The sequence below is a fragment of the Nothobranchius furzeri genome, chromosome 17 (assembly GCF_043380555.1).
Source record: "Nothobranchius furzeri strain GRZ-AD chromosome 17, NfurGRZ-RIMD1, whole genome shotgun sequence".
NCBI classification, from domain to species: Eukaryota; Metazoa; Chordata; class Actinopteri; order Cyprinodontiformes; family Nothobranchiidae; genus Nothobranchius; species Nothobranchius furzeri.
In genome coordinates this window covers 40537534-40563635 of record NC_091757.1, presented here as the reverse complement: position 1 = coordinate 40563635, position 26102 = coordinate 40537534, and the positions used below count along the sequence as shown (strand labels likewise).

General features: G+C 40.5%; 1 protein-coding gene across 2 annotated transcripts in view; it reads left to right on the top strand.

The window, feature by feature from the left end:
- The first annotated feature begins 3255 nt into the window (after positions 1 to 3255).
- The window catches only part of LOC107393761 (phosphatidylethanolamine-binding protein 4), a 77161-nt gene continuing 54314 nt past the window's right edge, over positions 3256 to 26102 (top strand). For both annotated transcript variants that reach the window (XM_054731414.2, XM_054731413.2), the window contains exons 1-3: positions 3256 to 3361; positions 7158 to 7261; positions 7447 to 7573. In XM_054731414.2, the coding sequence (XP_054587389.1) occupies positions 3359 to 3361; positions 7158 to 7261; positions 7447 to 7573 (234 nt within the window). In that variant the 5' untranslated portion in view covers positions 3256 to 3358. The remainder of the gene's footprint in view (positions 3362 to 7157; positions 7262 to 7446; positions 7574 to 26102) is intronic.

The following is a 26102-nucleotide window of genomic DNA, read 5'->3' as shown; positions in this document are numbered from 1 at the left end:
ACTGGGGCAAATCTCAGATCTTATGGATTGTCATATTTTTCCCCGTTGGAGTTTTGAATTGAAAACTGGACTTTATTGGCACAAACCTTTCCACCTGTGGTCAAAATCATCATCGGTTCACCTGAACTGATAACCAAGTGCTGCTTACCAGCTGCAACAACCAGCAATTCAACACTGGACAGAAGTCTCAGAGATATAACACTTTGCCTCTAAGTGTTTTGTAGAATCTGCCGAACTTTGTGAATAATATCCCACCTACAGGACGTAACAACAGCCTCACTGGCAATCAGTGCAAACGTCATTCAGTATCAAGTTCTATCATACTGTTGGCATAGAAAGAAAAAGCATACAAGCAATTTCTATTTATTTTATTTTTCTACATCCATTTCAGTTTCTCAAAATGTGCAAAATGCTTGTTTAAAGTGGTATGAGTCGTTACATTCTCAACATTTAAATATTGTGATCTCGTGGTCTGTGGCTTCTGGTCGCAAAAGGGCTTCATTTCACAGGAATGCATCAAATAATTATAAATCAATCAATGGTTTTTCTGTTAAATGGAAGAGAAACAAACCAGACCACTCATATATATATATATATATATATATATATATATATATACACACACACACACACACACACACACACACACACTGTGCTGCTGTTACATAGCAGCACATAATATTGCAGTTTTTGCTAAGTCAGTGAATCAAATCATTCAGACCATTCTCATTTGGGAAATCATTTCTTTTCAGAACTCTGCAAGTGTCTCTGGTAGTAATTTGGACTTTACAGATTTAATGAACAGTGATTTGGCAGTTAGCTTGGTTTCTGAATCACAAATTTGGTGGGTTTCTGCACGGAGTCTCCATAGATACTCAAAAAAGTTCTCTCCAAAAACATGCATGCTTAGGTCGACATTCACTGTATGAGTGATTGAGTCCTGTCGTCTAGTATGTAGGGTGGGTGGTGTGTGAGGTATTTTTTTAGCTCAGTGATGGAGATCTGTCAAGGATGCACTTCAATAGATAGAGGCTGATAAAGTGTGCTGGCTGTCAGGTAGGAAAGATCATGCTGGGTATGTCAGATGATCGTTTCTAGGTGAAATCCTTCCTCTTCCATGCACCTTCAGTTGTTCTGGACTTCAGACATGTGCATATTAATATGAAACACTCATTATGATAAAAAAGAGACAACATCATACCTGTAAAAGACCTTCAAAGCTGTAAAGATGGAATAACCATTCTTTATTTTTTCATCTCAGGCTGCAAATATTCACATGAATGTCATCTAACTGATTGTAGGAGAGGCTGGAGAACCATTGGACATATAGACGTGTAGAAGGAAATACAGTCAAATGTAAAAAAAAAATCAAAGATAAGTACAAACACAACAATGACATCAACATGCTGCTACAACAATAGTGTGCACTGCAGGCAGTGAGCTGAATCTTAACAGTTTTAGACTTGTCATTGAATTTCTGTTCAGCTACTTTTCTCCAACGGTATTGTGCAGACTTACAGGTACAGCTGACATATACTTTAGTATAGATAAAACAAATAAAGGTCGACTAATTGTTAAATAGGGTATCCCATGCTAAGTAAAGTAAATATGCTATTATTAAACAACTTAATAAAGGTGTATGAAATAATCATACATTATGTTATTGTTACTAAAACTCAGATTTCTAATAAGAGCATTAGTGTCATATCTTTAAAAAATACTTTAATATTTTTACACCATTTTTAATAGAACAATATTTAAAGGGATGTTAAAAGGGAAAAATATATAAACACACAGTGAAAGAGCCAGTTTATTACAAATATAAAATGACTGTACAGGGAGCATCTAAATAGATAAATAGATCACTGATCTCTTAAGTAAAAGTAAAATATAAGGCGGTGCTGATGATTTAAACAGTCGCTTTAAATTATTCTATCACATTAAATCATTTATGCTAATTTCATACATTATTATTGAGCTTTTTGGCACAGAACTTCAGTCTTTAGAAGACACAAATCAGCTTTCATGAGCACTGCAGTGCCAGTTTTGTAATAATTCAGAATATTGACATAGTTTCAGTAAAACTAACTCAAACACACTCAGAACGATCTACTTTCATATCATTTGCCTTTACATAGTCCGATAAAGTTCATAGATGTACAATGCATTCCTCAGTGATTCTTCTGTTGATGTTTTGCATCAACATCACCTCATGCCTTAATGTACAGCGTACTGCAGTTTATGGTATTGAATGTGAAGTTGCGTTAATGTGGTCTCTAGCTTGTTTGCTATATCTAAAGGTGCCATGGTGCTCTGTAGGCTTTGTGTGTATCAATAACTGTGCACAATCCATCATTTGGATGTAAAGGAATCAGCTGGTGTTGGTCAACTGAGTGTGTTTTTGTTTGAAAACCGTTTAGAGTTTATACCATTTAAAGTTAGAAACACACAAAAAAAAGTTATCTAAACTTGGCCCGACACGGCTAGGCAAAAACGTTGACAGGTCATCAAATGAATTGATTGCAGGGATTTCTGATCAATTTCACTGTTTTAAAGTTTCCTTAATGAGCTCCAGCTTTTGATCCTAGTCAGAAAAATGCTTGCACAATGCATCTACTAATAAAAGAATAAGTCAAATATGTATTTACTGTATAATGACTTCTGAGGTTCAAACTCAACATAGTAACTGATATAAGCTATTGCATAGTTCACCACCTTTTTTCTTTTACTATGCATAATGAAATGCCAACTTGCGCTGCTTTGTATCACTGGTTCTCCTAAAATTGCACCAAATGCTTTTGCAAGTTCGTTAGGAATTAAAACCATCAGGTGGGAGAAAAATCTGATCATAAATTATAAAAAGGTTTTCACTGGGACCCTTTTCACGTGTCTGGGTGCTATTATCACAGCTGCAGAGAAGCACAAACCAAAGGGAGCTTTAGCAGCACCAGGACTAAAAGGTATATGCTGCACAGTCACTACTGAAGAGTTTATGAGGCCTTGTTAAAAAAATTAAAATTTAAAAAAGACAAGAGAAAAAATAACTTGAATGTTTTCTTAGTGTTTGGAGCCTGGTGGACATTTTTGTGACCTCCGGGTGATTTAGTTGTTTTAAAGAATCTGTTTTTATGGTTTAGGAGCTGTACGTTTAAAATTCTGTAGCATGTGTTATTGAAAATGTGTAAATAATGTTTAAATAAATGAATAAACACGTACATAATGAGTGCTGCGTCTGTCTTATTTACCCCGTTTTAGTTATGACACTTGATACTGTAGGGTGCGCAGTAGAGGTGCGCAGAATCAGCAGCAGCGAGAGCGCTTCACCCAGAGAAGGAAAGACAACAGGAGCATTTCAAACATGGTAACGATACATGAACAACACCGCTACCTTTATACTAGGTTAGAAAAAAATAATAGTGTGTGTGCAGCTTTATTTATGCTCTACTAGCTGTCTTGACTTCATTTAAAGTGTCGCGTCAACGTGTAAATAGTGACACGAACAAACAAGGGAACGCAGTCTTAAGCAGCAGGGGGTTAAAGACACGTTTTTAAATAAACAAGATGTAGTATTATGAAAAGTACCTGCGCCAAATTACCACTTGTTAACGTAATCATATTCAGCGCGTGACCGACTATTTGATGCAGATCAACGCGCGCGCGACACAAGTTTTATTACTGATGACACCTTAACTAAACAGCCCCCACCAGCCAGGACCCGGATGTAGGCTTTATTAGCGTTATTGCTTTGTTTTAAAGGACTCACTTGGGAGTGGTGGTTGTTAAATAACCTCTTAGATTCAATTAGACAAACAGTTAAATATAAACTGGATTCATATAGAGATAAATGAAGAATTGAGGGCTGTGTGGAAATAATCATTTCATATCTTGTCTGCTTCAGGTAACTATTTGTATGGCCTCCGTTTGGAGAAATGTATATTGTTTCTGACGGCACAGACGAGCCACAATTACACAAAGTGAAATCTAAAAGAAAATACTGCAGTTTTTTATGATATGTAATTAAAGGTGTGGTTCACTTGTTTAATAAATACAATTGCAGTGCGGTCTCTAGTTTGGACCGCTGGCTGTAATGCACATATCACACAAACTTGCAATATAAAATATAAAGCAGGACATCACCTGACCCCTCCAGCTCGGCTGTGTGACTGCACTAACCTGTCCTGTGGGACCCTCACCATGTGACCCTCATGTCCATGCTGTCTCTGGAGCAGCAGATATGAAACAAGATCGCCTGTAACTTAAAATGAACCAAAGCTTCCTCCCAGTTTCTCTTTAAGCTGAATTTAACATCAGTTTATCATCATGAAACAAAAGACAAATGTGGAACAAGAACGTCTATCTTCTATTTCTCTCTCCTTTTAACTTATCCGTGTCCCTAAATTAAAGAGACTTAAAGAGACTGATTTCGCTGCAGCCGCCGTCACTGACCCTGCTCCCTCCCCAAGACCAAATCCCCCGACATCACAGCACTCGGTCTGACTGAGCGCTTCGAGGAGAAATGATAATGAAATTGTGAAAATAATAATGCTTGTTTGGAGGAGCGCCCTCCGATCCTCTCTCTCTCTCTCTCTCTCTCTCTCTCTCTCTGTCTCTCCCTCTCTCTCTCTCTCTCAGTCGCTGATCGAGCGAGCGGAGCGAGGGCACGACAACCCGCTAAATTAACATAATTCACGGCCCAAATCCAACAGAATCAATCGGGCTGATTGGGTTCGGGTTTGGTCTCAGGTTAAAACTCCAGCGCTCAGCCCTGGAGTACCACATAAAGGCGGACCAAAGTTTCCTACCTGGTAAATGTGGAGAACACCCACTCTGACAGATGTGGATGCTACGCTGGTGCCGCCGTTAAAACCACATCCTACTATAATTGATTACTCTTCTGTTATGCAGAAACGTTTCTGCCCACATCTTATGCATTGATTATTTTCCCCAGCTCTATCCTACACCTCCCGGTCAGGGTTGGGGGTGCGCGCAGGGTTTGGGGGCAACAAAGAGAGGGCTCGTGGGCTGGTCGTGGCCCACGGGCTGCCATTTGCAGACCACTGTCCTAGAGTTTCCCTGTCAGTGGCAGCTGGTGAATTTTGTTTTTGGCAGGATGCATTTTAACAGATGACATATGTGCTGTTAAGAGCATGTCTGCTGAGAGATTTGCGTGCCCAATTGCGGGAAGTTGTGTAAGAGTCATGAGCCAACTTTTTAATATTGGCAGCTAACATGCCATGACGATAGGCAGAGCAGAATGCTAACAGCTGCTGCCCAGCAAAGGCAAGGACACTGGTCACTTTTTTACCGAACAGCACCGCGGTTCCATCCCTTGAAGTAGAACTACGGTACAAAAATATCACCTTCAGAAAATTAAACAAGAGACTAACAACAACCGACACATCCGTAGTAATAGAACCCAAACAAAACACCCGAAAATACACCATAATAGAACAAAACACCTGAAAACCGGCTACCCACAATGCACCTCACCAATGCAATGTAACAATGCAACTGCAGTGCCTTGCTCCAAAATCTGCGGCCGCCTTGATCTCACGAGGTTATCGTTGCCTACGTATGCATGACATCAGAGCGAGTCGGCATCAAGTCGGATACAAATCTAACCGGCATGCACTGAACGCCGATCACTGTTGATCTAATCTGCGCAGAACTGGCTCGTTTCAAACACGGCCTTTGTTAGCGGCTCCGCCCTCTCGGTCTGCTGGGCTACAGCCTTTGTTGCATTTTTCTAACAGGAAGTGGGAGTTGAGTAAGAATCTGGTAGGGGGTGACTTGCTCTTTTAATACAGATTATACACAGCACTTAGTCTGTTGTATAGATCATTTAGATTAATTTTTGTGTTGTTTTTTAATATTTTGTGATTCCTATCTTCTTCTTCCTGTGAGACTGGTAGGGCGGCGCCCTAGTGCCCCCTATGGATGAGCCGCCACTGCTCATCACCTATTTTCTATCAGAAGCTAAAACAGGAGATAGGTGTAGGATACAATTTTCACGTTGAGCCTGCATGAAAAACTCTGAGTGACTAATTATAATCAAAAAATAATAATACAAAATGTTTTTTGTGAACCACACCTTTAAAGCTAAACAGAAATCGTCTGGAATTCCTTCAACTCATTTCTACTGCAAATACCAATGTAATTCTATGTTATTCTATGAAATTGACATTATAATTAACTAAGTTGGTAGAAAAAATTGTAAGAGTGCATTCACTGGACTCAGTTTGCCTTGGAGGGAATTTCAAAAGTTTTCAAAACAGTATTTGGTTAGGTTCACATTCAAAGTGCTTTTAAAGCAACACTAAATGGTTTTTAACACTTGAAGCTGTTGCGTTCAAACTGGTTTTAGTGATTTTTGAGAAATTAATTTCGACAGCACTCTGCAGCTCTCTGCCAACTAGAAACTGTATGTATAAGTTTTGTGTTACTGGTAGGTTAACTAGTGGGTGGTCTCTGCTTCAGGGCAGTAGGTGTTTACTGTGCTGGAGCAGGGAAATAACTAAAACATGCTGGATAGGGGACCAGGGTAGGATACATTTTATCTAGTTTAACCATCTTTTCATCAACAAAATCAAACAATAATAGAAACAATCAACAGTGATAAATAATCCTCTGATCCGATATCATTAAGCACCTGTACCTCCCCCAGTACATGCCTGAGCTTTTTTAATATTACTTCTAATAATAATAATCTTTTGAGTTTGCTTTCTTTTATCCTAAAGTGCACAACATTCTACATTACTACTTCTTTGTTTCTCTTATCAGTGAGCTGAGACATGTTTTCAGAATATCCAGAATTTGCTTTCTTGATCTGCACCAAAGTTTAGATGAGCTTTCACACCTGACCAAATAACACCGCAAGGCTCTGATGTTAGAGCTCCAGTCAGACTCACCCAGTGGCCCTGCTGTCCAGAGAACTAATCCCTATTTCTCTAAACTCAGGTTGTTCTAAGAGCTCCCTACAACAGGTGATAATGACACTTTAATGCACACACACACACACACACACATATATATATATATATATATATATATATATATATATATATATATATATATATATATATATATATATATATATATATATATATATATATATATATATATATACATATATATTTACTTAGATTTGTCTTCTGCAGGTTGTTCCTGTACCTCTTTTGGTTTTATCTGCCTTCCTTTTGGAGCCTTACAGGGTGGAAACGACACAAAACACCCTAAACTCGATGGATGCTTCTTTCTGCCAGTAAGTAGCTCAAAAGGTCTCATAGATGTGATTCCAGAGTCATTTCAGTGATGCATTTTTACTAAAATGCTCTATAAATGTTGCTCATAAGTTAAACATTTTTATTTCCGTATGTATCTTTGTTTTCTTTGCCTCAATATAGGAATGATTTACAAAAATACTCTCTTGTTATGGTTTTACTTAAGTGGAGGACTGGAGGTAGTCTATCCAGAGCTGGACGTTGACAAATGCCTCAAAGTTCCAACAAAGCTCAGAGAGAAAATCACCATGACTTGGCAAGTGCCACGGGTGTACTTCACTGGAGCTCAGAAGGTGAGAGCACGATGTGTGTGTGTGTGTGTGTGTGTGTGTGTGTGTGTGTGTGTGTGTGTGTGTGTGTGTGTGTGTGTGTGTGTGTGTGTGTGTGTGTGTGTGTGTGTGTGTGTGTGTGTGCAGTAGCGGTTTTAGGCACGGGCAGACAGGGCAGTTGCCCGGGGCGCCATTTTTTCATGACACAAAAGGGGCGCACAAGCGCTGAGTAAAAAAAAAAAAAAAGGAAATCTGCGCCGCACCGAGGTTTTCTATTATCTGTCATATGACAGTGTCTGGATTGGAAACAGCAAGTTGGCTATGGCGTTTAAAGCGTGCCACAACCCGTGCACGCGCATTGGGTCCACAGCGCGCGTGTGAACGGGACTCGCGAGCGCAAATATACATGGCAGCGCGCGTGTGAACGGGACTCGCGAGCGGAAATATACATGGCGAGAGGTCATTTGTGCACTGAGAGGGAGCAAACTGTGTCTGTGAGCGCACAAGGATGTGCACAAGTGACAAACATTATTGATGACGTTGCATCAAGGTTAGGTTTTAATTTTAGTTTGTGTTTTCTGTTCTAAGTGCAATGCTGTAGTGATTATCTTTAGTTTGTTACGTGTGAAATATTTTTGCTATTTAGAATATTTATTATCTATTATGTTCATATATTCTTAATATTTAGTTATTGTTTGTTTTTGTATATTTGATTCTATATATTTTGATACAGTATATAATGTATAGTGCTTTACATTCTGACAACTTCATAGTAATTAATGTAAATATGTGCAACTTAGAAAAATGAATGTTCAATAGTCGTTCTAATAAAACATGCCTGTTTGTAGAAAACATGCATGTGTTCATGCAGGTGGGGTGGTGTGGTGGTGGTGGTGGTGGTGGGGGGGGGGGGGGCGGTTGTGGGGGGGGGGCGCTCAAAGGGGGCCTCGCCCGGGGAGTAATTCGATGTAGAACCGCCACTGTGTGTGTGTGTGTGTGTGTGTGTGTGTGTGTGTGTGTGTGTGTGTGTGTGTGTGTGTGTGTGTGTGTTTGTGTGCGTCAGAAAAGAAGGCCTTTACCAGTTTTAGCAGCCGGATGACAGAGGCTTTGGATGACAAAAATGTAGAACAATTTACTGTGAAATCAAGACTTTTAGAAAATAAGATAACTTCTAAATTCTGCAAGAAATTTAAAATTAAAGTGTGAACTTTTCTCCCTTAAGAAACAGCCAGTCAGAGGGTAAATTTTAATGCTAGTGGTAATTATTTCAGTTATTTACCAACACTTCACAATTAGTAACAGCAAGTCATTAGGGACAATTTCAGACTAATTGAGTTAAATTCCCAACAGTGAACACTAGAGGGCAGTGATGTAATTCACAGGAAAAGCCACGTGTTCACAATAGGAACCAATTTTCATTCTAATTTTTTAATTATAACCACATAATAACATATAAGTAAATATTTAAACTGAAAGATCTCTCCACGTTTTGACCACCTCATTTACACGTCACCTTTTATGCCTGTTGTTCTCTTTTTTGTTGACTGAACTAACTCCTGCCACCACAAGGTGGTGCTAGCACTTTTTCTCTTGCCAAACCTTAAATCAGCTGTTGAGTTACACATATGCACTTATAGTTTTTTTAGAGTCAGGAAGGTCATTTTACATAAAATATACAGTTAGTTTTAGTCAAAAATAAGTCTTAAACAAAAAAAATAATTTATTAAAGTGTCAGCTGCCTGCTAATATGAAGGTGCAGCAGATTAAAGAAGTCCCTTACACATATCATTTAAGGGTTAAGGAAGTATATGAATAAGTAGACTTTTACACAACAGCAGGATATATCAGTGTTTAATATTAATTATTATTCATATTGTTATTTTGAGCTTAGAGCAGCATCTTGAAATTATTTTCTAGCATTTTCAGAGGATGGTACATATAGTGAGCAAGATATTCATTCAGAATTTCTCTGCTGTGAATAATCTTAGTTATAGTGTTGGAGCAGTAGAAAGGACACCCCAGTGCTCTAAAAACACACAGAAAATCAAACATTTGTAAATCAAACACTTGAATTGAAAGCCAATGCGATTTAAGGGCTGGTCTATGAATTCCAGAGCTAAGCAGTCCAGCCTGAGCATGATCTATTGCCCTTCTCTTGTCCAAACGCCGTTTGATCTATGGCGGTATTATCTATAATGCTGTCGTACAGGATTCTTTTTCATTGCTGGAATGGGTGTCAGACAGCAAAACAGATTACATGTTAGATTAAATCAATACAAACTTTATTTACTGGTTTTTGAAATGTGATGCTCCATTTTTCCTGACACTTATGTAAAAGACACTATAGCGAAGGCTCAGGCTGTTGCCTGCCTGTGGTTCTGTGGTCATTATGCCAGTTTCTGCCACCCTGCCACTCTGCTGGCGCTTCTCTCTGCCACTCCGCCCTTGTAGCCAGTAGCAGGAGTACAGAATAGAGTGGCCGTTTAAATCCACCCACTGTAACACCCACTTCATTAGCTGGGACGGGATGCGTGCCTGCTGAGTAATTGTAATGAAACACAGTGGGCAGCCGTCCCATCAACCTGCCTCTTAATGTGTACACATGACCACAAACAAAAGCAAAAGGCCACGAAAACTGCAGATTTCTGTGTGCAACTGTCAGAGCAACAGAACTTGTGTGCTACAGAAACCTGCTGTGTGTGTTAGCGGAGCGTTTTCAGATGCTTCTAAATCATTTACAATGTGATGTTGGTGGGTGTTGTGTTCATGGTAAGGCAGGAGAATGTGCCTTGGTACCATCTTTACAAATAAACAAAGTTCTGGACTTTTTTATACTTTTATGATTTTTACTTTTTTATGATGGAGAAAATGTAAACACGCTGGATCAAGCTTTCTTATATAAAACTTTAGACAATGCATGTAAATTTATGTAAGAATTGGAGTTGTTAGGAGAATCCTGCAGAACCTGCAATATTTTAGAATCAAGACTTGCAGCATTTTAATCAACTTTACACAGTATATTGTGAACTATGAACACAGTTACCTGCCCATTCACCTTAGAAGACTTTATACAGGTGCTGGTCATAACATTAGAATATCATGACAAAGTTAATCCACTCAAAAAGTGCAACATGTATATTAGATGCATTCATTACACATGGATTGATATATTTCAAATATTTATGTCTTAAATGTTGATTATTATAACTGATTAACTAATAAAAATCCTAAATTCAGTATCTCAGAATATTAGAATATTGTGAAAAGTTCTATATTGAAAACCCCTGGTGGCACACTCTAATCAGCTAATTAAGTCAAAACACCCGCAAAAGCCTTTGAATGGCCTCTGAGTGTAGTTTATGTTTATGTATTTAGCAGACGCTTTTGTCGTAGTCCAGTATTCCCTCTTAGTCGTAGTCCAGTATCCCCTCTTAGTCGTAGTCCAGTGTCCCCTCTTAGTCGTAGTCCAGTGTCCCCTCTTAGTCTTAGCCCAGAGTCCCCTCAGTGTCTTAGTCCAGTGTCCCCTCAGTGTCTTAGTCCAGAGTCCCCTCTTAGTCCTCATCCTCCAGTGTCCTCTATCCCCCGACTTCCACAGTCCCGGCTCCTGGTTCCCCGTTGCTGGCCCCCCAGACTCCCACAGTCCCGGCTCCTGGTTCCCCGTCGCCGGCCCCCCAGACCTCTACAGTCCCGGTCCCTGGTTCCCCGCCGCCGGTCCCCCAGATTCTTCTGGCCCTCCTTCATGGTCCCCCTCCTCCCACCCTGCTCTGGCCCTCCCTCCTGGTCCTCCTCCCCCCGCCCTGCTCTGGTTTCCTGTGGGCGTCTTGAATCCGCCCTTGGGGTGGGGGGTTCTGTCATGACTCCCATCCTTCACCCTCCTCTGTCTCCTCATTTAACCTGCATTCTGGTCCCTTCACCAAGCTCCTGACAAGCCCTGTTTCCCCTGGCAACCACAATCTACTCCATTCTTCTCACCTGTTCCTGTCATCAGCTTCATCCACTTCACCTGCTCCTGACTCCTCAGCTCATCTCACACACCTGCTTCCCCTACTATTTAAGAACCATCCAGCTATCCAGTCTCTGCCAGATTATTGAAAGCCTTGCAAGTAAATCTTCCAGCCATCCACCCTGCCTGACCTCAGCCTCCGGACCTAGTTTTTCGCTCCTGACCCCTGCCTTGTATTCTGCCTGCCATTTCGACCTTCGCCTGTCTCCAGCCTCTCCCACCTTGGGTAACTTCACCAAGATTAAAAGATTTTTTTATCCATTTTTACTGTTTTTACCGTCTTCACGGGTCTTCTGAGTTCTGTTCGTGACAGTCTGGCCCCAAAACAATTTCTAATCGCAATCTGGCGCCCTTGAGCCTGCATGGCTCCAACGAAAACTCCCCCCTCAGAAGATATGTGGAATGTGCCGTCGCTATGGCAACTCAACTCTGCCTCCTTTCCCAGCCTGGGCAGGACTGTGGGAAGGCCGCTGAAACGTTCCAGGGTCACTGCAACACTCCAACACTCAATGCTCCTCCCCCTATCCACACTGAGTTGACATGCGCTGCTTATCGTGGCTGCAGGAACTGAAGTGGGGATAGTCCCAACCCACCACCCCACCTAGTGGACACTTATGTTGTGTGATGTCTGAAGTCTGTTGCATAACTGTCTGAGGTGTTTTTTTGCAGAGCAAAGCTGCCCTCCCAGTGGAGGGTAACTCTGAAGAGCCATTTTTTCCCCTCCACCTGAACCAGTCCTCATGTAACCCTCTTATCACTATTTAGGTAGCACGACTCAGGGTTGCGAATGACCACAGTCACCAATTCTTGTCATGTGTCTTGCCCATGTATGTCTGATCTCTGAATTGTGTGTACTGAAACTCTCATTTCCCTCTGGGATTAAAAAAGTATCTTTGATTTGATTTGATCCAGGCCAAAGGAGTCCCAACTAAATACTGAGTGCTGTTCATGCGCATACTTTTCATCTTCATAATTTTCAGTTGGCCAACTTCTCTGGCATTTCTTTTTTGCATTGGTCTTAATTGATATTCTAATAATCTGAGAGACTGAATTTGGGATTTTCATTAGTTGTCAGTTATAATCATCAACATTTAAATAAACAAACATATGAAATACACCAGTCTGTGTGTAATGAGTATACAATATTCAATATATGAATATACAAGTTTCACTTGAATGGAATTACTGAAATAAATCAACTTTGTCATGATATTAGAATTTTATGACCAGCACCTGTATAAACTTTGACAAACATTTCTAAATTTTTAAGATTTAAACTAATAACCTATTTGCAGTCATTTAGCATTAGCACCACGACGGCCGTTTCTCTTTGGTGTGTGCACCATGCGGGCTGCGGTGCTGCCTACTTTGCCACATACTCACTCCTGAATTGGAAACAGTTTTGGACGTTTAGTCTGTTTTAGTAGGGACCTTATAGCCAGGGGGCACATCCTTAGACACGGGGGATTTCAAAGCCTTGTTTTTTGGGTAGACATTTCTTGCATCTGGTGGATGGAATGAGGGTTTAAACCATTTCTGCGATTAGAGCTGCCTCACTATGATCTCTTGAGCTTGCTTGCTGACGTTAATAGCTGTTTCCTCTCTGTTTCCTTCGATCTTTTTCTTATTTTTGCTTTCTCTCTTTCTGTCTCGCTCTCTCTTCGTGAATGATTTTTATGCTTTGCTAAAACATGTGGGGGCGTTGAGAGAGGATTTAAATGCAACGATCCCCCTCCTCTCTTATTTATTTATTTATTTATTTTTTGGTGAATCTTAGTGTTCTTTTCTGCAAGCCTCTGATGACGACAGGGCAGCTTTAAGCCTGGCAGTGCCCACGGCAGGCTGCCGTCTCAGCGCTGCCCACTCTCCTCTGTGTTGGCATGCCGGAGAAAGCGAGGGTGGGGTTCCTCTCTAGCGGACCCTGTCATTCCTAGGGAAGCCTACATGTCCACCCATGCAGGTTTCCTGACATGTCCTCGTGTCAGTTAGTTAAAGATGTGTGATTTATCGCTGGGAGAACACGCTTTCACCTTGGTGTGACACAAGGGTCAGAAAGTGAAACATTTTCAGTAATATCCATCTAATTACATATTCAGTGTCACTGAGTGGGTGTGTTTTGGTTTGGGTGGATTAAAGTGGCATGTTTGGCAGGGGTTCAGGGAGTTTATTTCATTGGCTAATGTTCCCCTTTGTCATCATGCCGCTCCGTTAAGCTGACCTGTATCCTGCTCCATTCAGTCCCTGCCTATGATTCACGTGAAGCTTGTGAAGAGGAAAGAATCACATCTGTCTGCTTCTAGGAGAGCTGGATTGATTAAACATGTTCACTAAAGCAATAAAGCTACATGTTCTCACCCAGAAGAGCCTGTATGTAGTGTTCTGACTGCTACAGGTGCCCACAAAGGTAATCTCACAGACTGTCTAAAGAAAATATGTTCAAACGTCTTTTTTGCTGAACCAGGAGTTTCAAATTTTAAATCTTTTCCTTGGTGAATACAACAAAAATGTGCTATGATGATGATGTAAAATATTAGTAGGCACTATACAAATACAGGCCATTTAAAAATCATCAAGCTGCACCTCAAACAAAACAGCAGAGCCTGGATTACAAGATCATACTTTTTAAACCTTTTTCATGTGCTCCAACTACAACTAAAGCTATTATTAAATGATGGCCGCTCTTCATGAAGAAAAGATAAATCAACTTTTTACTGTTTTGTATTTGATAGAAAGCAGGCAGGCAGTAACTATATCCATATGAACTTTATTACAGCGAGAGGGACAAGCGCACACATGCAGCATTCATCTTGTAACTGTAACGTCACGAAATGGCCTGAAATGAGACCCACAGGTCAAGATCTACAGCCAGGTCAACTCAGCCTGGCTATGACTCCAACCTACATTATTTTCCCTCACAGGAGACTGAAAGTCTGTACGTAATCCCTTTAAATCAGAGCCTGCCTTCCTCACACCAGCTGGAGTCAGAGCCTGACAGAGATAATAAAAGAAAAACAATAACATTCTCTCCTTAAAGGTCCATTACAGAGGAACTCATGAAATAAACTCCTCAATTCACAGATCAGAAGAAAAGAAGATTTTTATAATTAAAGATAATCATTACATAAACATTTCTAGGGATGGGTACCTTTGACATTTGAATCGATTCGGTACTAATTCCCGGTACCTAGGAATCGATACCGGTACTTAACAGTACCAATTTTAGACACTTTTGAGTGTTTAATATTTTAATTCTCTTTTATAATTAAATATATATTTTTCTCAATTTATAACCATATTTGATAAATATCACGATAAATAACATACAACTGTTTGTATTTTAACATGGTCCTTGTAGTTTTATAAGTTGATAATTACACTGAAGCAAACATCTTTACTGTAAACTAAATTTACTGTGTATCTTCATTCCTTTTGCCGTCCTTTTTCATTTGATTTTTCCTACTGGGAAGTTAGAATTTCTGAGGAGAAAGCGAACGCACCATTAGCTGATAACAATGGTGGCAATGGAAGCTAATTTATCAAGCAAACGTTATCTTAAACAGTTTATTTAGCAGCTGGAGCAGATTAAAACGATGATGCCTCACACTTAGATCGTTGTTGCTGGTTTCATCTTGACTCAATCACCCATCGCATTTAGTAAAGTGAAGCCAAACTTTAGAGCATGTTCATGTTCTTTTATTCGGAAAATCGGAGTTCCGAGGAGAAAGCGAATGCACCATTAGCGGAACGGAAGCTAACATATCAAGCTAACGTTATCTTAAACATTTTATTTACCTACCGGAGCAGATTAAGATGAGGATGTCTCACTTAGATCGTTGTCGCTGGTTTCATCATCACCCAGTTACCCATCACATTTTGTGAAGAGTGTCATGTTCTGAGGTATGTGCTTAACCGAAGACATGCAGAATCAGAGACCGGAGGCAAGTATGATGGTAAAAAGTAAAAATAATTTTATTTTGACAGGAGAACTAAGGGCGCACTGAAGTCCAGCGGTTTGAGAAACAGGAAACGACATCTACAGGGAAACAGAGGTGAGTATGGGAGTTGTAGTTCTGGGAGATTTGTTTGTAGTCGGATTTACTATGCGGAAGAGGAGTTGGAACTTGGAGGGGGAGAGAGCCGGGGTGATATCCAAAGTGAGGTAGCGGTCCAAGATGATGAGTGAGACAGAGGATGGTTTGAGGAGGTTGATTCGAAGAGGGAGCGTGAGCGTGGTGGGGAGCGGGTCGGCTGGCGTAGGTGAAACAGGAAACGAACCAGTGATCTTCTTCGAGAGAGAGCGAGATATCCGAGGATCCAGGAACCTGAGGTGAGTACCAAAAACACATGAGCGAGTAATCCAAAAATCCAAAACACAACAAATCTTTGAGCAAAGTTTAAGCGAAATCTCGAAGGGCAAGCGACTACCAGTTAGTGGCAATCATCCGGCATCGTAGTCTGGTCACCCTCCTCCTTATAAAGCCGGCCTGCTGATGAGGAAAAGTTGTAGCTCCCTCTCCTGCAATCAGAGCTCAAAGGTTGTGAATGAAGTGACGAGTACTCACCCCGGCTCATGACAAAGAGGACCCAAGCTTTAGCGTGCGTTCTTTCTACCATGCTGCTCTGTTTACAACTGGCTCGCAGTGACTGACGACATAACGCTCTTGCGCAGCTGTCTAGGCAAGTTCTCGTTATGAAGGACGGGTACCGAAACGAGGCACCGTTTCAAATGACGTGAATCGGTGCTCAGTCGGTACTATGGAATTCGGTCGGTACCTTAAAAAGTACCGAATTCGGTACCCATCGCTAATTGCTACTTATAATAATTATAAAACAATGAAATGTTTAATTAATCTGTGCTTAATGATATATGAGGACATAACATTTGCACTCACACAAGTACAAGTAAAGTTAAGGTAACGCATGTCACATAGTTAACCTTTTGCCCAGATTCAGAGTCTCCAGATCAAAGAGGGTGTGTCTCTGAGATGCTTGGTAACATGCTCAAACTTGTCAACTCTTGGTTGGCCATTTATCCATAACGTCAATATATATTAAAACTAGATACTCTGGTTTTCCCTTCAGTTCTAAAGTGAGCTTCAGACTGGCCATCTTTAGCAAACCTCTAACCAGCAAGGATTTTGACATGTCGTCAAAACCTTTTTCGCACCTTTTTCGCACCTGCGAAGCTGATAACAACAAAACAGTTCCTGCAGAACAAAGCTCTGTTCAGACTCCTTAAGAGTCCCAGGCGCTCGGTTCCATCCGTCTGTGCTACCCGAGACAACTCTGGACTGAAGAAGTCGGTGCTTGCGGTCAATCTACCGGACCTGGGTGCCCCGAGGTCATCCGACCTCTCTGACCTCCGGATCCATGACGAGGGTCATCAAAGGGTGAGGCAGAACACAGTGAGATTGCGTCTGAATGTGGTTTTGCTAATAATCTATTTACATAGCTTAACTCAAACCAAATTCTTTTTCATCCGGAGCTCAGCTCTCTGAGATACGGAGATTCTGATTACTTTATATTTACACTTAAGTTCCAGACACCATCCTTTAGTTCGCATCCACTCACAGTAAATAATAGTTAAACAATTTGTCAAGTCTTAATTGTTTGTAAAATCAATTCTTATTTTGATAAACCTGACTGTTTCTTGAATCAAAACGAAGTGTGTACAATTCCCTAATGAATAAAAGAATCCTAGAATCTTCTGACTAAAACAAATAAAGACCAGGCAAGGTGATATTCTAGATTTAAACAGAGTATCACAGCTTATGGGTCACAAGTGGTGTTAATAATATAAATAGCTCTTAAAGCAATTTACATAACCCAACATACTATTTATTAACATTACCTAACCCTCAGCAGAACTTCCCCTGAACTCTACGCTACACCTCTATATAAATTAACAGTGCTCTGCTGCCACTATGTCCATTTACACGGTCATCAGTAACTCAAGTACTAATATTTACACATGACACACTCACGATTAGCTTTATAATGAGACAAAAGTAATCAAATAGACCTTGTGTTATGGAAATATACTCATTAAAGTGTGAGTCTGTCATCTGTGGCTCACTTATTTAAAATAAATTGCTCGAGCGCAAATTGATTAACAAGATTAATTAAGAGTAATTATTTACAAAGCCTCTAAATATTTGGATACATTTTTTTAATTGAATACCACCCCTAATTAATTCATTCTTTTAAAAACTTAACTTAAGAAATATCTAGGCACTTCCACAAACACACACCCTCACTCTGTGATTGACTTCTGTAGGTAAGCGAATGTCAAACACTATTGACTAATTCTGAGCCGGGCTCAATTGAAATTACATGGGGTTTTATGGTCTGGAGGAGGATGGACTTAGCAAAAAAATTCATGACATATTATCTACATTATATCACCAAACAGGGTAAGACAGTTTTATGAATTTCTAAAAGAAACACACCTAATTGCTGAAAAGGTGAAAACTCCGGATTGCTGCATTAAGGAAGATGTGGTCAGGTTGAAATTCAAGGAACAGGATTGGGGGCAGAACAAACTATCAAGCTATTTGATACAAGAATTGAAAATGGAGTCAGTTCATTTAGAGGAAAATACAAGACAACACAAGGCTGAAATTCATCAGTCAGATTACCTCAGTGAATTTTAACAAAAATAAAAGATAATAAAAACAAAGTTTTAGGAAGAAACAGCACGTGGAAATCATGAAATTCATCAATTAGATTCCAAATTTACTTTAGAGACGATTTATAGAGACGAGGGATCTTTAATAAAAATATCCTCCGATTATTATTCAGCCTTCTCGCTGAAGCTCTCCCTCTTGTCACTTCATATACATTGACTGCATGATCTGTTCAAACAGAGATTCATAATCTGCATGGGAAGTGCAACTACTGCTGTGGATACTTAGACAAACACACAAGATTAAATTTCTATTTATATGAGCCACAGAATTCAAACGTTTGGCAGAGATTCGCTGTGAGATCTGGAGATGACTTGGGTTGTACTTTGGCACAGAGCGAAGCCTGTACGTTTTCTTAATGTGATCTGTTCAGCCGGGAGAAGAGGAGAGAGGGAACAGAAATGAAACTGTGAATGTTTTTTTAGCTTCTCCAGGCGTAATTTGTCTTAAATATGAAAAGTGCGAACACAAACTCCGCACAGAACTTAACGGAGTTAGTGTGGTGTTTGTGCTTGATGCTGTAACAGCCTCTTTTGTTTTAATCACAAAGTTGTGAGCGATGAAATGAAGTTTGCTTAAGACGCAGATGACTGGCTTAGTGGCATTTAGCCTAAAATGTTTTGTGCTTCTCATCCATGGTCCGGCACGGGGTTTAGTTACAGTTTTGTCCCAATCCTCTGATTCACCTTCTCTAAGAACAGCTCCGGGGCTTCTCATACTGCTTAACTCGTCATAATGCCATCCCCTTCATCTCCTCAGTGGTCTTATTGTCTCTACTCTGGATGGAGAATCAGTGTTTAAAAGAAAAAGCAGGTTAATACATATTTGGCACAGGGAAAGTTAAGTTGATTTCTAACAGTTTCTTTAGTGTTTTCCATCCAGCTCCTCTGGGTTTTCGTTTATTTTATACAATTTTATTTTTTTATGTACTTTTCCATCAAGAAGCTGCTGGGATCAGGTCTATTGATGTGTTAATTGATAAAGCTGCCTCCTCTGTCAGTTTCCTGATCCCAAAAAATGTTATGCAAATTATTTTTTAATCCTTTTACAATATTTGTTTCATTTTTCTCTTTTTCATTTTCACACTCAATTTTTAGCACAGCAGGTTGACAGGCTGACACCCTCACGTTGCTAATTCTTCACACACTAAAGAAGTCTCCTTCATCCTTTTTGAATATTTCAGTTCAGTTGGTTTGAATTTATCGAACACTCCTTGTTGAACTTTAGACATCCCAAACTTTGAGGCTGTTTTTCTTCCTCTTTTGCGTGTTTTTCTCACAAGCTTTAAACAGATTAACACTCAAGAAAAACATTGACCTGTTCAATTAAAGCTATAAAATAAGCTAAAGCAGGATAAGACAGCTGAGCCTAAGCTGAGAGGAGACGATGAAACTGTGACCAGTGATATATTTTTTCTCTCTTCCCTAGTTCTGTTGTCTTAAAGGTTGGTGTTAAAATAATGAGAAAGAGGTGGGATGGTCTTAGATTCAAGAAGCTTAAAAAGCAAAATCTCAAATAAGCCCAATTTTTTCGAGCCAATCGCGTCGCTTTCTGGTGGGTTTGTGTTGATCGCCTCAACTGACTCAGACGCCGCCCCTCCCCAAAATAAAAAAACACTAGAGATTTGCGTAGTCCCCCCCCCCCCCCCCCCACCCCCCCCCCCCAAAAAAGTATCTAGACATTTATCCAGCTTAATCTTCTTAACATATTAAAGTGATTTGCTTCACCCCGAAGTGGCTGAAGTTGAGAGCTCACCGCCCCTCACAGCACTAAGACCTCTGAGGCATTGTGGACACCTTCTGCTCTTGAATAAGAAAAAGGTGGGCTGGAGTCAACCTGCTTCTTAGCTGTGAAGCTTTAGCCATCCCCACTGTGTGTCCATTTTACTTTTTTGTTCTGTTATTAGTCCAACTGTTGCACTCAGTCAGGGTTCTTGGGCACGCTGCTCTGCCAGCGCTGCCCACACTGTGGTGTGGAGGTTTGGAGCTCTCAGCTTCTGAGCTGAACTGAAAGAGCTCTCTCACAGAGTAGGTGTTGGCATGATGCTTTGTTTCTTTCTGTGAATGTCATAAAAGGTATGGATAATGAGAAAACTGAAGCACAGTGATAGCATGATTTATCCGGATGCCAACTTTATGCCCGACTTCAGGATTTGGCATTTTCAAACAGACGATGTGCTTAACCTTTTCCACAGACGCTGCACAAATGTACGAATCGGTAGTGACAGTTACAATGTGTTTTTCTTTAGAACATCACTTTGCTAAAAGGTCCTGGTCAAACACAAGTGCCGCTGATGTCCTTATTTGGTGCTGTGCTCTATGGATGTGCCTGGGGGCATTCGATTTGCCAGATCTCATCACTGGAACTGCAGTTTTACATGTGGAGACGGTCACTGTAGCCAAACTCTTTAGCCATTTGTTACCATTATGTTATTAGATGTAGCATCTGTCAAATTTAAATCCGACGTAATGATGTCAGAGTCAGTGTTGCTGCTGCTCAGGCACAATTTGTTTTATTTCACTGAAATGTACCGTTAACACTTTGATGGTGGCACAATATCAGTATCCCAGAGGATTGAAATGGATGGTGAGGGGTGGCACCCATCAGGGAGGCACAGATATCCCAGTAGGTTTAGAAAAAATACTGCTAGTTTTCTGGGGGAAGGGGGGGCTTGAAAGTTAATTATTTTCTGTATCTATAAGATTGTAATAAATCAGACACAAACTACCATATGTAGGGAGTAATGAGACGGGCTTTCATCAACCTAAATACCCTCTAATGCTAGCTGCAAACACACTGTTTTAAAAAAAACTAACTTAAGGTGGAATGTGTGAGCTTTTTCTTGCCATTCAAGCACCCTACGTTTGGAAAAAATAAAAAGCAACAAATAAAAAAGTTCAGCCCCCTTACTTCATGGTGCACCTTACCCCTACTTCACACTGGAAGTGTAAGCATCTTGGGACAGCATTGCTTCTAATTATAATCCTTTATAGTCTATGGGGGTGATTTAAACCAGCTATGATGCAGAAATGTTCTGGCGTGTCCCAGAGGAAGTTAGAGTTAAGCGAAGAGGACGGTGGAAATCTCAATGGATTTTGTGATTTTGTGAGTCCAGCGAGGAGCACAGCAAGAAAGACGTTCCTGACTAAGACTTATGTTTATGTATTTAGCGGACGCTTTTGTCCAAAGCGACTTACAAGTGATAATCGGCATATTGCCCTTGAGGCTAACAATAACAATAACAACTTGACATCACTCATGGAGAGTAGGGAACAAGGAGTGGACAGTAGAGAGGGGATACGGGTGCAGGCAGGGTGCTAGTTAAGAAGATGCTCTCTGAAGAGCAGGGTCTTCAGGAGTTTCTTGAAAATTGAAAACTTCTACGTCTGAAAAGACTTCTACAGTGTGCCTGCTCGTATTGGACAGATTGGTTTACTAGCTGCGTTCACAGACAACAGGTCCGTGACCTAAGCATTTCCAAATGGAACAGAACCAGACTCTAACAGAACATATGAAACAACTCCTTAAACGAGATTTGCAAACAGAGCAGAACATTCCTTCTATTAAACTCTGCAGCCTGGCTCTGGCTTCACCTCCTGTTCTGCTGCTCTAAGCTGAGACTGATTTGTGCACACAGAGGGTGAGAGACGTTCAGAGAAGCAGTTTGTTGGATGGGATGAGGTTTTACCAGGGTTGTATTTGTGAGATGATTAAAATGATCCGATTTTGACAAAACATTAAATTAATTGAGTGTTTCAAGCAAACATTCTCCAGAAGAAAATCACACACTCCACCTTCAAAAAGAGCAGAAATGTGAGTTTACTGGTGATGTTGTCATCACAATATTTAACCAAAACCTAGCATTTCATGAGGAGTTCTGCTGCCTTTTAGAGCTAAAGAGTAAGACTAAAACAAAAATCTTCTTTGAGTCCAATTCAATTCAAGTTTATTTATATAGCGCTAAATCACAACAAGAGTCGTCTCAAGGCACTTCCCACAGTAAACATTCTAATACAGGTCAGTTCATTAAACCAATCAGAAAAAAGTTTCCTATATAAGGAACCCAGCATTGAGTCACTGACTGGTTTCAGTGTCTTTACAGCAATCCTCATACTAAGCAAGCATGTAGCGACAGTGGAGAGGAAAACTCCTCTTCAATTCATTCACTGCCAATTATTTTTTTTACTGTGTCGGAACGAGCCCACATCCCAGCTATAAAGCTGATCTTTATCTGCATACGTCACAAGTCACGTAATCAGGAAGCAGAAAGTCTATGTGTTAGGAGATCGTTTTGGGCCGCTGCTGTAAAAAAAAAGTGAGGCGCGAGCCGGAAAAGCTTCTGCTGCGTACAATTTGAAAACGGATTACGAAAGAACGGATAACGCTCGAAATACGCAGATTCTCCCTGATGTAAGAGGTGTGTCTACTCTTTGTTTTGGTTGTTTTGGCGTTGACATCATCACAGAGCGCAACGTTCTGTGACTCTTCAAAAAACTGTGAAAATGCTGAAAAACACTGACAGCGAAGGGCTTTTCTGGTCAGGAAATGGCTGGCAGTGAATGAGTTAACAGGAAGAAACCTCTAACATGGCTCGGTTGTGTGTGCAACATGCTATACTAGATAAAAGTTATTCTGATGATCCTATGTTGTAAGTTAGAGTGATTCCTATCAGATCTTGACATTCTGATCTCAGGCAGTCAACCTGATCAGTCAAAACGCTGCTGTAAATGGCGAAGTTTTAGATTAACATGTGTAAAACTGATCGAGTTATAACAATTGGTTTTGGTTTTGAATCAGACTCCTAAATGAATTAGTTGTAAATGTACATCTAATAAAAAATGTGTGAGCTTTATTCAAATTGATTCAATCCATCAAGTTGCATATTTTAGAGTTTCCTCAATCAGCACAATATTCCTGTTAACCCTCCCACTATCCTAATGGGTGTGACCCCGCAAGGAAAGGTGACCATTGAGCAGGGTTGATGGTTTATCCCTTGAGTCCATGTGGCAGGGGTGAGGAGTGAGCACCACCTCACCCCTGCCACATGGACCTCAAGGGATACAGTAAACCATCAGTCCTGCTCAATGGTCAACTTTCCTTGCGGGGTCACACCCATTAGGAGAGAGGGAGGGTTAATCTGAATTGTGCATTGCCCTTAGCTTATTGGTTTTATTGTTTTAATTATGTTGAAATGAAGTTTTGTGTATGATCAGTAGCTCAGATGTGTCTATTAGCAAGTTTTCTGACTTTACCCACTTTCCTTTTACTTTTCCATTTCACTAATTTACATTTTCAGTATTGCATAAAGCTATATATAAGTGCACGGACTTGACACCGACGTTATTATTGTTGACAGTTGCTTGATAAAATTACTTTGGCAAGTTATTTGTGTTTATCAAATGGTTGCTGGTTTGCTGTCAACCCAATAAAACCAGTTAAGTGATTATTGGAATAATTAGTTCTTTTTTGTTTTTTTTAACACCATAAATTTATAACATTAATGAGACTCCGTAGATGAAGAAAACACACCAAACAGGCCTATTTTGTCTGCTGAGTGGCAGCTTTCATCGTGCAGTGCCTGCAGCCTTTTGTGTAGCTCTTCTGTGTTTTTGTGGATGTCAGGTTAGCTCATGAATTGCTATGCGAGTGTTTCTCCTGTACAAACTGGCAGCTACTTGACCCCTTATGCTCGGACAGAATTTCTGACAGGTGTGATAATCGTACTCTAAGGGGGTCGGTACAAATGTTTTTGAACCCAGCACTTCTCCGCGCGGACAGGTGCTTCAAACAAACTTCGAGTGGTTGCTTCTTTTCATACGGCTCGCAACAAATTACAAATAAAAAAAAAAAAATTAATTGGAACTAGAAAGCATAGCTCTGGATTTTCTCAAACCAAATATATTTTCTATAACAACTCCTGCTTAAATTTAGATGTTTTTTTAGGGCTTTGTTTATTTTTCCTTTCTTTGTCCAAATCCCATTGAGTGGTGCTCCAGGTTTTTCCTAGAGTAAAAAGTTGATACTGTTGTGAGGTTGGAGAAAATATTTTTTTCATGTGTGCAGGAATGTAGATTTCTTCCTCCCATGAAATCCTAATTGTGCCTTGGAGGGATGGTAGGGTATCTGTGCTCAGCTCAGCTCAACAGGATTTGTGTCTGTGTATGTTAGAGTATGTCTCTTAGCTTGAATACGGATATAACCCTTTCATTGCACAAGCTGCTGATTTTTCATATTTGCCAATAGGCTAATCCTGCATATGTGTATCTTGTTTGTAGATTTTTTTTCCTCTTAAATAATATTTAGTAGGAATTAGCGGAGATTTCTTTGTGTGGAGAATCCACGATTGACTCCTGAGACCAAACCGAGTCAATAAAAGGCGATCAGATTGAGATCACAGGTCAGAACGACATCCGTCCTTTTTGCTCCTTGAATTATTGCTGTGCATTTATCTATGCAAATCCAGGATCAGATCCTATCTGCCTGCAGCTACAAACCCCCCTGGATTTGGGTTACATGAATTAGGCAGGTGGTTGTCAGTTTAAAAGGAATTGCAACAACATATATGTGAAGATTATTGCTGTAGTCATTAATTGTTGCTTGATAGGGGATTAGGATTACTACTCCTGTAGAATGGTGCCACCCGTCCTTCCTCTTCTCAATATTACTTCAGTCTTTTTTCTTATTTCAGTATCAGTACAACTTGGCAAAATAAAAAAGGGCTGATTTATTCAAATGAATCATCAGCGCTGGAATTGATTCAATATGTGCTGCATTCAGATGGGTGATATATTATTCCCTTGGGGAGAGGCAGAGACGGAGCTGCGGAGCTGTTTTATTTGTGCCGTCTTGATCAGTGTGTCAGGCAGAGAGGCTGAGCTTGTTCTCTATGAATGGACGAGCCCTTGAACCATAAACCTGTACCTCCTCTGATAACAGTTTCTGCATTGTGATGTAAGTGCCATTCTCTGTGATGTCCTCTCTGACAGCACTAAAAATATCAACATGCACAAAATGACCTGTCAGACGCATCATTTTATTTCAACCTGGTCTCCAAACCAAGGATTTTCTGTGCTGTGTGTTTTTAAAGGAGCATTTTGTTCAGGCATCAAAGCAAAGCCCCTGCATTGTGTTTGCTTTTTTGCCAAGATTTTGGTGTACTTGCTACTAATGTTTTGCCTTTAGGTGAATCTTTCTACTGTACAAATGTCTTCCGTACGTCGTGTCGTAGATCGCCAAGTCTTGGGGGTTTTTGGGACTTCTGACGTCTGAAATTGGCGAATTGTCTAAAGAGTGCTCCTTGAATTACTCAGAACTCGTGATGACATGGCCTCGGTTGTCAGACGGGTGGGCTGGTGACACTGGAACACAGACGGTGCTTGTCTGTTTGAAATATTCTTTTCAAGCTTCCAAGCCATGGGCAGTTCTCTCTCCCAGTCTCTCAGCACCCAGCTTCGCCCACTGAAAAAACAAGACTTCCATACTGGAAAATCCGGCCCCGTCAACTGGCAGTCTGGACTCAGTTCAGCCCACACGACAAGGACCCACCACCGCCAACTCCACCCCTTAATAGAGTTTGCCACCCCATGTAGATGCCTTTTGGTCGCCGTCCATGGATGGCGTCAATAGCATCTTCCTACACAAAAGTGACTGAACGAAGGGCACAAGAAAATGTGGGAATAATTTACACTTTCTCACTGTACTACCATCAGAAACCATAATTAATCATGATAGAAAAAAGGTGGAAGCCATCTTGGCTGGTGAAACACGCTGTGCCTGTGAACAGCCCTGACACCTTTAACAGCTCCGATGGCCAAATACGAATGGGTGTCAGAGTGCTTACAACTGAGCTCCTTCAGTGGCAACA